General features: G+C 36.8%; 1 protein-coding gene across 9 annotated transcripts in view; it reads left to right on the plus strand.

Annotated features, from left to right (window-relative positions):
* nav2a (neuron navigator 2a) overlaps positions 1 to 12,986 on the plus strand; it is a 304,501-nt gene that overhangs the window by 190,146 nt on the left and 101,369 nt on the right. For 7 of the 9 annotated variants that reach the window (XM_028473410.1, XM_028473361.1, XM_028473378.1 and 4 more), the window contains 4 exons: positions 808 to 860; positions 8,018 to 8,090; positions 10,047 to 10,302; positions 11,471 to 11,527. In XM_028473410.1, the coding sequence (XP_028329211.1) occupies positions 808 to 860; positions 8,018 to 8,090; positions 10,047 to 10,302; positions 11,471 to 11,527 (439 nt within the window). The remainder of the gene's footprint in view (positions 1 to 807; positions 861 to 8,017; positions 8,091 to 10,046; positions 10,303 to 11,470; positions 11,528 to 12,986) is intronic. The other 2 variants (XM_028473371.1, XM_028473403.1) reach the window with 1 other exon arrangement.

Below are 12,986 nucleotides of genomic sequence, written 5' to 3' on the forward strand. Positions count from 1 at the left end.
TTCTTGTGAAATGAGTGTTCCTTATGTCTCGCAAGTGTAGCAAAAGGATGAATATGTCATTTTGTAACTCGCACTATGTAATCTTGCATGATTTTCTTTAAAATTCTGAAGCACAGAACTCAGTTTAGGACTTTCCTTTTCCCCTCCCCTCTCCTCTTGTCTTCCCACTTTTCATCTAAACACGAAGGCACCGCAGATGGCCGGCTCGGTGTGTTGGTGCGTGTGTTCTTCGCTCCTAGTACCAAGCTAAATTCCTTGTGCGGTTTCTGTACTTGGTGAATAAAATCCTTTCTGATTCTGATAATATAAAGCAGAATTGAAGGAATTCTGAAATTTAAAATTAGGAGTAAAAATGACCCGCATGGTTTAATCCGACAGATACGAGTTTTAGTCCATATCGCCCCAGCTCTAGTGTTACGTTTGGGGTCCCAAGAATGATGGAGGATGCAGGATGCAGGGGTGGGTTTTGTCGACCCAGTTGTCTCAGCTGCTGTGGGCGGAGCCTCCTAATGGACAGAAGGGGTTCCACACCAACACTCACCAGCACGCACACCCACACAAAATAGTCTCCTGGCCGGACCCCCAGCGGCCCCCGCTCCCATTTGCTGGGACTAGATAGTGTTTCATGTCTCAGCAGGAGGGGGGGGGGTCACATGGTGGGGGGATATGGGGGGGTTTGTAGTCACCGGCACCTACACAGTTTTAGTCCAGAGAGACTCCAGTAGGGAGAAAGTAGTAGAAGAGTAGAGCATGTCAGGAAAGAGTGTTCATGTTCTCACCTTTTGTTTCCGTCTCTCTTTTCCTCAGCCAATGAGAAGATTGATGACATTAATGGCTGTCCTAAGAGCCGCTCTCAGATGGTAAGTGGCTGCTTGAGTTTGTTTTGGCTCAGTCTTGTGAAATATTCCTCTGTGTGTGTGTGCCTTTGATGCCTCTCCTCTTTGATTCCAATGGTCCGCACTGTACGCTACGGTGTGAAACGTTAGTAGATGGAAATAGTTTTGACATTTATTTTAGCTCCTGCGGTTTCGTGGGCTGCCCGTCTGTAAAACCGCTGGCTCAGACTTCTGGCTGGAGTTGAAAGAATGGTGGGGTTTTGGTTTCAAGGGAGAAAGCTGAGATTCATCTTACTCCACTTTCCTAAAAGACAGCTTTTCAAGGACGGAAAGGAAAGAGAAAACATGATCCTGAGTGACAAAATGATGTTTGTGTCCGAGGACACCCGCGTGCAAACACCGCTGGTGGCATTTCAGGGTTTTCACACTCAGTGGGAAACGAGCCGAGCATCCCGAAGCAGGGCTGTCGTCTGCTGGATGTGATGGGTCATAAATTGGGCCAGTGTGCCAGCTGGGTAGGGGGGGCTATTTTTGGTCACCAGCCAGACGAAAAAGGGAGCGAGAGAGAGAGAGAGAGAGAGCGGGAGAAACAAACAGCCCCATGTTTAACAGCTGAGCAGGAGGTGAAAGCACAGCTGATCCCTGAACAATCAGAACAAGCACATACCCATGTTGTGCCCCCGTGTCCTCATGTGACGATGGATTTATACATCTTACTACTTTTGTATCACTTAGAGTTGTAAATATAAGTCCAGTGTTGTTTTTGCTAAAGGAGGCCATCGTTCTCTTCTGCTACTATTTCTGATAAATATCAGAGGTGTAAAACTGACATGTCCTACTTAAGTAGAAGTACTGTTATTTGATTGAAATTCTACTCAAGTACAAGTAAGAAGTAGCTTAATTAAATAGTACTCAAAGTAAAAGTTACTTGTTCTATTTTGATAAGCGCATTGAGATGACTTTGATGTAAATTGCGCTATACAAATAAAGTTGAGTTGAGTATGGCATCTATATAAAATAAAAGGTTTGTTAAAATGTACAATTTATTTTTTTTTAAATAAAATAACACCAATTAGTTTAATTCAAACAAAAAAAAAAAGAAATATCAGGCTCTAAGTATAGATACATTTATGAACTCTAAAACGGAGAAAATAACCAGCATTCAATGCTGTTTTGACGCCGTGCATTACGTTTAATCTGATTGGTCGGCTATGATGTGACGTCTGGTCATTTCATTTTTTGTAGTTTCACAATGTTCGTTGATCATTTTAAAACAAAAAATAATAATTTACTCAGTATCAGTTGGTTGTCGAAATATAACAAATTACTTTACTTTACTTTTAAAGTAAAATTACTGATTTAAAAATATACTCAAAACAGTACAAGTACCCATAAAAACCGACTCATTTACAGTAACGTGAGTACTAGTAATCCGTTACTTTCACCTCTGATAAATATCCACGGAAACGTTATTTAGGAAAATTGGGGAATTTTCAAAACTGGAAACATTTCGAGGGAATTATCAATAGGATCATTTCATGTCATTTCAACTAATTTTCAGTACATCCCAAGCACTTTGGTCCCCAGAAAATGTTTAATTCTTTTACCAATTGTTCCGTGATTATTCAATAGGCACAAAAAAATCTGCTATACACCCTATTGCAGTTACACATTTTAGATTTCAAGAGACTATTAACCAAGAACCAATGCATATACAGTATGTGACTAATCATTTGTGATGTGAACAGTCTATGTTCATAACTCTAAGCTGAACAGCTCAAACCTGTTCCAGACCCAAACCCCAATAATTAGGGAAAGCCGAACTGAAACAGAAATGACACATAAATGGCTATACTATAAAACAGAATTGAAGAAAATCAGAAGAAGTTGATCTTGGTTCTGATTGAAACATGTTGGAAACACTTCTTAGTTGTCTATGAAGGCAGAATAGTAAGAACCAGTACTGTAATGGTTATGAGTTAAATGCTTTAGCAGAGCTCAGGACTCACTCCAGGATAGGATACTGTATACCAATATTCATTTGGTAATGAAAAGGATCATTCCTGCTTAGCGCCTTTGGCTTTGCTTGTTTGTAGATCTCCTCCGATGTTGTTTTGTGCTTAGATATTCTTTAGTTTGCTCAGTATACAGTAAGTGCACCCTGTGTTTTATCTAAGCATTTCTGTCAACTTTACATAAACCACACAAGTCCAGTGAGAACGCTTTTATGGCATTTATTTTCATTGCTTTTAAACTGCAGAAGCTTCTAAAGCTGCTGCCAATTACTGCGGTTTTATCTTAACGCTGGTCTTTGAATGAATAGACATTAAAAGAAGCTTCTGCAGCTCATTAACATCCTGCCAATTTTAACAACATCCTAGTGTGTGTGTGTGTGTGTGTGTGTGTTCAGTCCTGAGGAAGTGAGGTGAATTGACTGTAAGCTGTGAAAACCACACACAGGATTCCCAACACACACCAGTATGAGCTGCTGTCTGCTGCCATATCAAAGCAGCTGCTTCTCAAAGGAACTGGATTTTACCTGCTAAGACGTGAGGATGTGTGAAAGGATTTCTATCAACTTTCTTTAACACCAGAATGAGAACTGATCTGTTTTCTTTCTAATCAGATTGTTTTGTGCTGTTACACAGAAAGTCTGAGATGATCCCAGAGGCAGGAAAAGATCAGGTTAAAAACAAGAAAAGTTACCAAAACATGTTTGTATTGGATCTCATGTCAATGTTGTTACTTCTTTTGAAAAAGTTTAAAACTAAGTCCTCAGATTTTACATGATTACATCACAACAATATTCTGAAATTGGAAATGCAGAAACTAGTCGATGTGCTTTTACTTGTTCTTGTTCTTCTTTTGCTTCTTATTTGGGTCATTTTTCTTCTTCTTTTTCTTCTTCATTTCATGTTTCTTGTTTTTTTTTTGTGTTTCTTCTTGTTTTTGTTCTTAATCTTCTTCTTGATTTTCTTCTTGTTCTTCTATTCGTTTTTCATGTTTGTTCTTGTTCTACTTCTTGTTTTGATCTTCTTCCTGTTCTTGTTTTTGTTCTTCTTCTTCTTCTTCTTCCTTCTTCCTTCTTTCTTCCTTCTTCTTCTTCTTCCTTCTACTTCTTCTTCTTCTTCTTCTCCTACTTTCATGTTTCAACTATTTATTCCTTATCTGTGAGGTGTTATTTTCTTTCATTATTTTTGCTGCTGTAACAAATCAAACGATACAGTAATTGACCTTAGAAACACCAGGATCTACTGTAAACACAGTTTGATCAGATAAAAAAAACACATGATTTTAATGAAATGACCTGACCTTTACATAACACAAAGACCTTTCTAAGAGGTTTTCTTTTCTAATCACAGATATAAAGAGACTTTGTACCTGACTGATTAGAGGTAGCAGATGATTAAAGACTGAACTTTAGTGTTTGGACTTGTTCTCAGAATATTTCAGCTCTGAGAACGACTGAGTGTAACTGTGATATTTTCAGCTGAAAGCAGATGATTTTAAACTGAAGTGTCACCGGGTACAGGAGTGGAGTGAACGCTGTGTCAGAGAGGGGTTGATATTTTTAGGAGGCTTATGGCATTCTCAGTAGGTCGTGGTCCACCATGGTCGTCTGCAGCATCACCTTGAAGAACAGCAGATGTCGACCCAACTCACAGCTGTTTGTGAGGTCAAAGCTCAGAGAAATGACAGCAGGAGAAGCTCCATCACTGACCTTAAGTCATGTTGTGTATGATTATTTTGTCATTCAGAAGCGAATCTTGTTTTTGGGATAAATGACAAGTAGTCTTGTTTTGGGTAAAACTAGTTCTTTTGGATATTGGTGCTAAAATATCATGCTTATACTTGAGCGTTATATTATAAAAGTAAGGTTATCATCTGGTTCTGGCTGGATGTTATCTGTGATGTAAAGGATTTATTTTATTTATTTGTGACAAGGGACAATGTACATTAATAGATAAATATGTAAATGTGTCAGATTGTGGCCACAGGCTCGTCTCCACTCTCTATCTGTAGTCACCGGCAGGTTGATGTTGTGTACAACAAAAATTACATTTAAAAAAACAGAAGAAAAAAACCCCTAAACAGACTCATCCAAAATGAGATAACATGGAAACCTCAAATATAACAACATTTAGCTGAGGACAGACCATTGCAGCTAAAGTCCATAAGGCAGACCATTTAGTGCTAAAGTGCAAACGTGCTAATATTTTGTCTTGAATAAGAAATTGCACTTAGCCTGGTTGGTTAGTGCTAAAATCATTGCGCACCGTCCGTGGCCTGGTGAGTTGTTAAAGTGCTAATATTATTGCTCATGGTTCGTATTAAAGGTCCCATATCATACTATGTTTTTGGGGTTCTTCGAACAAATGGAGATGGTTGAAAAATGCATGATATGGGACCTTTAAATCATTTAATTATGTAGATGAATGATTCCTGGTTTTCTAGGGGTGATGGAGATTCCCAAAGCCACCAGTTAAGAACCACTTTCCTCCACAGTTTCTGCAGTGTGTGACTTATGGAGCTGTAATGTGAGATTATTTATCTAGTTCCACACTCGTGGCTTTTCAGAGGTCTGTGCATAATTTTACACGTTAATTAAAGAAGAGGTGAATGTCGTCTCATCTTGCAGCCGGAAACTTCCACAGAGGAGAATCACAGTGGGAGCTGTAGTCCAGGCTATATTTAGGCTCTGCATATTAAGTGTAATCATGTCATTACTCTCTGCTGAGCGGGACCTCCTGTGTGCTGCCCACACCTCAGCAGCTTCACACAAGCACAAAGTTCATCTATGAATAGGAATAATCTTTTACAGAGTTCCCACAGATCCTTAGAAAGTCTTAAAAAGCATTAAATTATTTCATCTAAAAATAAAGCCTTAATTGTCATCAAAATGTCTTAAATCAATGTTTCAAAAGTCTTACATTTTAACACTTATTTATGATTTTATGATTGTAATTAGTCTCACATTTAGAAATAAATTTGTTTTGTTTTTTTTTAAATATATAATTTACCGTAACATTGCAACAGTGTAACCAACTACAAATAACATGGTTGCAGCATTGAACAAAAATAACCTGTACAACGAAGATTTTTCTTTATGTATTTTTTTGTTGTTGTTTTTTTGTTGTTGTTTTATAGAATTCTGGCTATTATTGTCATTTTTTGTGTTTTTAGAGTGATTTTTGATCATTTTAGTCTTTTTTGTGTGTATTTTACTGTCATTTTGTGTATTTTTGTGTGTTTTCTTTGGGGGCCATCAGTTGCACGTCGGCATTAGACATTGGAAAAATGTACCCTCACCCTATTTTATTCATGTGGTGACTTTTTTTTGCCCCATTATGTTTACTGTGAAGTTGGTCATAAATTTAATTTCAAATGGCAATAAAAAGTCCTCAGCAACAATGTTTAAATTGAATTTTAAACTATGCAGTTGCAGGTTCCTGTTTATACCGTCAGATTCACAGAACCACAAAGAGATGCTGCGTTATTGTCCAGTTATAACTTTAATTTAGATTAAGAAATTCAGACCAGTTTGATCTCAAGTGAGCCACAGATTTAAAGCTGGAAAAAGAAAGATTTCAACATTAATACAACCTGGTTTGCACATCCAGATATAAATTACATATTAAATATATTGGAGACCAACAATATCCAAGCATTAAGTGACCTGAAACTTTAATTTACTCACATTTCCGTGATAATATGAACATTTATTTAATTTAGTCAAATAAATTAAGGATATTTGCAGGATTTTATTTATTTATTTATTTATTTTCATAAATATTTGATTAAAAAATGACTACCATCATGTGATATAAGCGTGGGAAATTTGTAAATTTGTATCAGAATCAGAATTCCTTAATGTATCCCAGAGGGAAATTGCTTTTGTTACAACCGCTCAAGAAAATATCACAAATAAAAGAATAAACGTTCCACAATCATGAAAAAAAAGCAGAAATGTTAAATAAGTGTATAATTAAGTAAAAGTCTGTTAAAAATAAGGATTAGATACACACACATTACAGTAGTAAAAATAAAGATAGATTATACTAATTATACAAATATGATACAGATATTTACAACAATCAATCAAGCTGTTTTTGGAGGTGCAGATATCTACAACTGAATTATTTTGGGCCTTGAGTTTGACACGTGATTTAAATGGTTCAGTCTGAGTAAGCTAAAAAAAAAAAAAGAACGCTTGTCTGCCAATCAGATCCTTTCATAATCCAATGACATCTCAGCAGTCAGGTTGCCATGGCTGTTGTCATGGCAACTGAGACCCTGTAGATCAGAGGTGTGCAACATTTATCACAGTGGGGATCAAAGAAAATGTGATTGTCTGATCCTGGGGGGCCACATTATCATCATTCAGGTCCATATTTAGAATAATGACCCAATCTACAGGAATAGAATAGAATAAAAAGTTGTCTATTTGTGTGCTCATTTTGGGTTGTTTTGTGTGATATTGTTGTACTTTTATTTGTTTTTGTCGTTAATTTGTAGATTTTTTTCATTCAGACATTAATCAGAATCAAATCAGAATTAGATGTACTTTATTTATCTCTTTTATAGATGCTCCAGAATATTTCAAATGAAAAGAATACACACTATAACATAGAAAAGGAAAGGAAACTTACATAATTAAATAAAAAACTGGTAATTAATTAGGGATTAAATCCAAGCGCACACCTCCAGGAAAATATAATGCAAATATACAAATATAATACAAATATACAAATATAATACAGATACAGTAAATACATGTATTGTACAGTGAGCCATCTACCAACTACACTGTAAAATTAAGTGTTTTTCTGTAATTTCCTGTGTTTTTTAAAGTAATTTTGCATGTTTAGTTTAGTAAGACAAACTAAAGTAGAGCGATGGCTCCATGTGGCCATCCATCCATCCATCCATCCATCCATCCATCCATCCATCTATCCATCCATGTTTGTAATTAATGACTTGTTTTGATTGATTAAAAGCACTCAGAGTTAAAAATTCAAGGAACCACATGTAGTTTTTAAGCGGTTCTTTGTGAGTGAGTGGTGAGTAGTGTTTAATGTTGTGCCCAGTGTGTGTGTGTGTGTATGTGTGTGTTGTGTGCATGCAGGCGTGTGTGTGTGTGTGTGTGTGTCTCACAGCCGTTTCTCTGTCTGTCTCCTCAGATTGAGAACATAGACGTCTGCCTCAGTTTTCTGGCAGCCAAAGGGGTGAACATCCAGGGGTTGTCAGCAGAAGGTGAGCTGCACTCATGCACTGTGATGGTAAAAGTGAAGCCAGCACACACAAGCTACAATACTCAACAAACATGTTATAAGCATTTTTACTGCTTCACTCATCATTACTGAGAAGCAGCACGTATTGCTCATCAAGCTGATGGGAGTTGATTATATAGTATTGTGCCATTACCTAATGAGCCTGAAATTATATGTGCATCAAACTGATGTGCAGTGTGTGTGATGTGAAGTGCATCGTATGGGGAGGATGAAAAAAAACATAGTTTTTATTCTTTTTTTCTATTTATTCATTTTTGTTGCTTCATTAATTGCATGTATTACATATTCTCTTTGCCAGATATTGGCAGTTATCTGGATCAGTGATCCCAACCATGGTGCTATGATTATTCACACTATAAAGGCTCATAAGAAATGTATATCCTCTTTAATAACAATAGAGTACGTTCAAATGTATATGAACACCCCCATTTAAAAAAAACAAATTAAAAAAATGTGATGAAAAGCACAATCCAGAACCAATCTGGATGAATCTTGGTGGATGTATTGATGAACCAAGCCGACATAACTGAGTCAAATTTCATAAAGATCGGTCCATTGTGAACCGAGATATACATTTTTTAAATAGGAGGGGAAGGGAACAGGGAAGAGCGAGTCAGGGTAGGAAAATGGAAGGGGTGGGTAACAGTCGACTATTATGAGATGAGATTGAAATGTGATGTTATAGTTGTGCATATTGTGCTTATTGTGTTGTATAATTAGTTCAGCCAGTCTGGTGACAAGTGTGGAGATACAGTTGTTTCAAATCAGACATGGGCAACTGGTGGCCCAAGGACCACATGCGGCCATCTGTCTAATTTTATGCGGCCCCCAAAGTAAAAGTACAAAATGACAGAAAAATACACAAAACAAAAGCAATACATTAAAAATACAAAGAATTATAACATTGCTGAGAAATACAGTAAAAGACAAAAAAATACTGCAAAAACACATAAAATTACTACAAAAATTTACAAATTGACAGCAGTATTACACTAAATTACTCCAAACAACGCTAAACAAAATTACTCAAAAAATATGCAAAATTATCGAAAATGATAACTTAAGTACGCAAAAAGACAAGAAAAAATGACTCTGCAAACCCATAGTACTAATAAACAAGCTAAACAACTACAGAAATACACAAAAAATGTATTTAAAAAAATGACAACAAAAAAAGCACAATATGACTCCAAAAAACATACATTTTACAGGAAAAATACACAAAAGGACAACAGAAATGCACAAAAATCAATCATAACAAGAAAGACAACAGCAAACATACACAGAATTATTGGAAAACACACACAATTACTATAAAAACCCTTTGTTTTTTTTCCTGTGTTAACGCTCAGATTGGTTATTATTGTAAATGCTGATAATGTGGCCCTTGGATCAAACAAACACATTTTTGTGGCCCCCGCTGTGATAGAAGTTGCCCACCTCTGTTTTGTGGTGTTTTAATTTGAAAAATAATAAGGTTAATAATAAGTTTTATACACAAGGCTGACATTATGTTGTCATTATCTGTCATTAGCATGAATAAGGTGTCATTGTCGTTCGCTAAATTATGGCAATTTTGGAGCTATGTTGGCATTGTTTGGTTTAAGTGGAGGGATCTAGTTGGGTTAGGTAGGGTTAGGGGTTAGGGTAACGAATGACACCTTCTTCATGTCATAATAATGACAACGTAACGTCAGCATGTAAAGTGTTAGTGAATATTAATTTAAAAATATAATTTTAATCAGTATTTTTTTTTTTTTTTAATCAATTCCTAGACATTTCAGGCGACCCCACATGGGGGTCATGACCCCAATGTTGAAAAACACTGTATTAGACACTGTGACAAATATTCAGTGTAAAAATGTATTGATGTTCTGATGAATTCTGACCTCCCACTGTTCCTTTGTTCAATCCTCAGAGATCAGAAATGGAAATCTAAAAGCCATCCTCGGGCTTTTCTTCAGCTTGTCTCGTTACAAACAGCAGCAGCAGCAGCACCAGTCCGTACGGCAGAACTCTCAGCCCACTCTGCACTCCACGGTGCAGCCGGCGCCCCACAACGCACACCCTCCTCTGAGCCAGCAGAGCAGCGCGCCGGCTCAGCTCAGCCAATCCCCGCATGGGCCTCCAACCAGCAAAGAGCAGAGAGCACCGCAAGCAGAGATGCAGTCCAGGTTAGCAGCGCTGCTAATGCTAACCTCTGAGAGAGAGAGAGAGTGGACATATCCCTGTTCTTCTCATCACCTTCTCATGTTCTCGTCTTCTAGTCGTTTTTTAATCCATCATTATGGCATTTCTGTCTTCCTGTTCACACTAGGGCTGGGCGATATGAAGCAAAACTAATTTCCCAAAATGGCGATATATGATATAAATCTCAATAATTTTATTTCAAATGATGTCTGACCAGAAAAACAATTGTGTGTTAAATTAACTGATGCAAAATGCCACACAGACACATTCAGGGGTGGAATGGGACAAAAGTTTCACCCTGGCATTTTGTTTCCAGACCAGTCCACTACATTATCAGATGACATCATGTAGAAGCTGATATTAAGTCAGTGATACTCAACATGTGGCTCTTTGGCTTAATTTTATTTATTGTTCCCCCAGAAATCCTTAAAAGGAGGAAACTTTTCAACCCCTTTTTAACCTATTTCCATTTTTCTACTTCCTTTGTCAAGTTTTTGCCCCTTTTCAAAAAGTTCTGACACTTTTTTTTTAGACTTTAGCTACTTTTTGCCAATACATAAAATATCCCATTTTTTCCCCTATTTTTTGCCAATTTTTGCAAGTTTTTATTGACACGTATCTAATTTTTGTCCTTTAACTCATTCAGTGCCAGCCATTTTCAGAATTTCTACCCCCTCAGTGTCAGCCGTTTTAGATTATTTTGACTATTAGTGACTTTGAAGCAATTTTTTTTTTTTTTTTTTGCTTTAGTGACACCTCGACATTGGTTTATTCTATAAAACTACAAAAACAACACTGGGAACAGGCTTTTGATGGCGTAATTATTATTTTGCTATCTGGATCAGAATCTAAATGATTTCTTACTGTATTACAGCACATGTGAGTGAGTTCTGTAGTGTGACTTGTTTAGGTGAAGGTCTGGGTTACGACACACTCAGCTATCCATCTAACTGAGAGGAAGTAGTAAAAGCAGCGACTCCTAAAACAAGTATTTTGTATTGATATAGGCAATATTGTAATTTTCTATATCACCAAAATAGGAAACTTGATAAATGTTGAATCTTGATGTATTGCCCAGCCCTAGTTCACACTTCACTGTCATTTATAACTCTAACCATGGCTGCATACTCTCTATCCTCTCTTCTCCTCCAGGGATGGCTCTCACAGTAAACTTCTCAAGTTTTCCCTTGGTCAGAAAAAAACCTCTAGGTCAGCCTCTTTTTCACCTCTTCGTGCTTTCTTTTTTAACCCACACCTCTTGTTGTCACTTTTTTCTTATTTATTGACATGTAGAAACTGCTTGTAATCACAGACGAAGAGTCTTTGGTTCTTCAATGGTTGTTCCTTTGTCTGTGATTAAGGACAGTTTCTCCTACAAGCTCTGTTCCTTATGCATGAGTGAGTATGGTGAGGAGATCAAATCAAAAAGCTCCAGGCTCCACTTGTTTGGTCTGATAAATGGACTGTGAAAGACCTTTAGATAACCTTTTAGTTAATGTGTGTCTATATGTACAGTATGTGGGGGCGAGCTGCTGCTTGATATTATGTAACATTAATAAGTAACTATAAATTCTGAGTTTGGCATGTTGTGTCCTAATATTCTACCCAGAGTTCATATTCTGAATAGAAAATGCATCTCTGCATGTTGACTGATTGTGTGACACGGGCCTGAACGCTTAAAGTATGCACAGTCAGCACAATAGCACCATCCTTTGGTCAGTATGTGGAACTACAAGATTAGGATTAGTTGAAGTTCTCCTACACAAGGGATGGACAACTCTTTCACAGTAAAGGCCACAAAAATGCAATTATATCTGATATGAGGGCCACATTATCAACATTTATGTCAGCATTAGAATAATGACTGACCTGAGCATTAATTCGGAGGGAGAGGTTGTCTTTTTTTGTCTTTGTCTGTGGTTTTGTCAGTTTGTAGTGATTTTGTGTGTTTTTGTCCATTTTTGTGATCTTGTTGTAATTTTGTGTATTTTTCTGTCATTTTCTGCATTCATTTTGTCGATTTTTTGCATTTTTGGGGTCACTTTCTGTATTTTTGTTGTGGTTTTTTTCTGTATTTTCCTGCCATTTTGTATAATTTTGTTAACGGTTTGTGTGTCTGTGTGGTTAGTCTGTAATGTGTTGTTGTTTTTTGGTGTTTTCAAAGTAATTTTGTTTGTTTAAGTGGTTGTTGTGTCTCTCATTGTTGTCATTTTGTGTATTATGTTGGGCTTTATATTCCTTCCAACCTCTTGAAACATAATTTTTGGGTGACGCACAAAAATTAGGCGGAGGGCCACGTATGGCCCCTGGGCCACCAGTTGCCTATGACTGTTCTTCGCTGTTCTTGTACAGATGAGATTAGTAACTGTAATAATGATTAGCATTTTCTGTTCTTGTGTCATTTTTACATTGTACTTTCCCTGCATGCCCCTGTGTTCCCATACCTGTAAGCTGCTGGAACTGTGAATTTCTCTTGGAGATGAATAAAGTATTTATCTATCTATCTATCTATTTCCCAAAAGTGGGATATTATATGATCTTTATTCCTAAAATAAATTAAGCAGCAAGACAGAAACATGAATAATGAACAGAATAATGAAACATGTTTTGTTCTTTTTCTTAAAAACGTATAGATTGTTCTGGGGTTATCAACATTTTTGTTTAAAAT

Source organism: Gouania willdenowi, chromosome 3 (genome assembly GCF_900634775.1).
Source record: "Gouania willdenowi chromosome 3, fGouWil2.1, whole genome shotgun sequence".
Classification (NCBI taxonomy): domain Eukaryota; kingdom Metazoa; phylum Chordata; class Actinopteri; order Blenniiformes; family Gobiesocidae; genus Gouania; species Gouania willdenowi.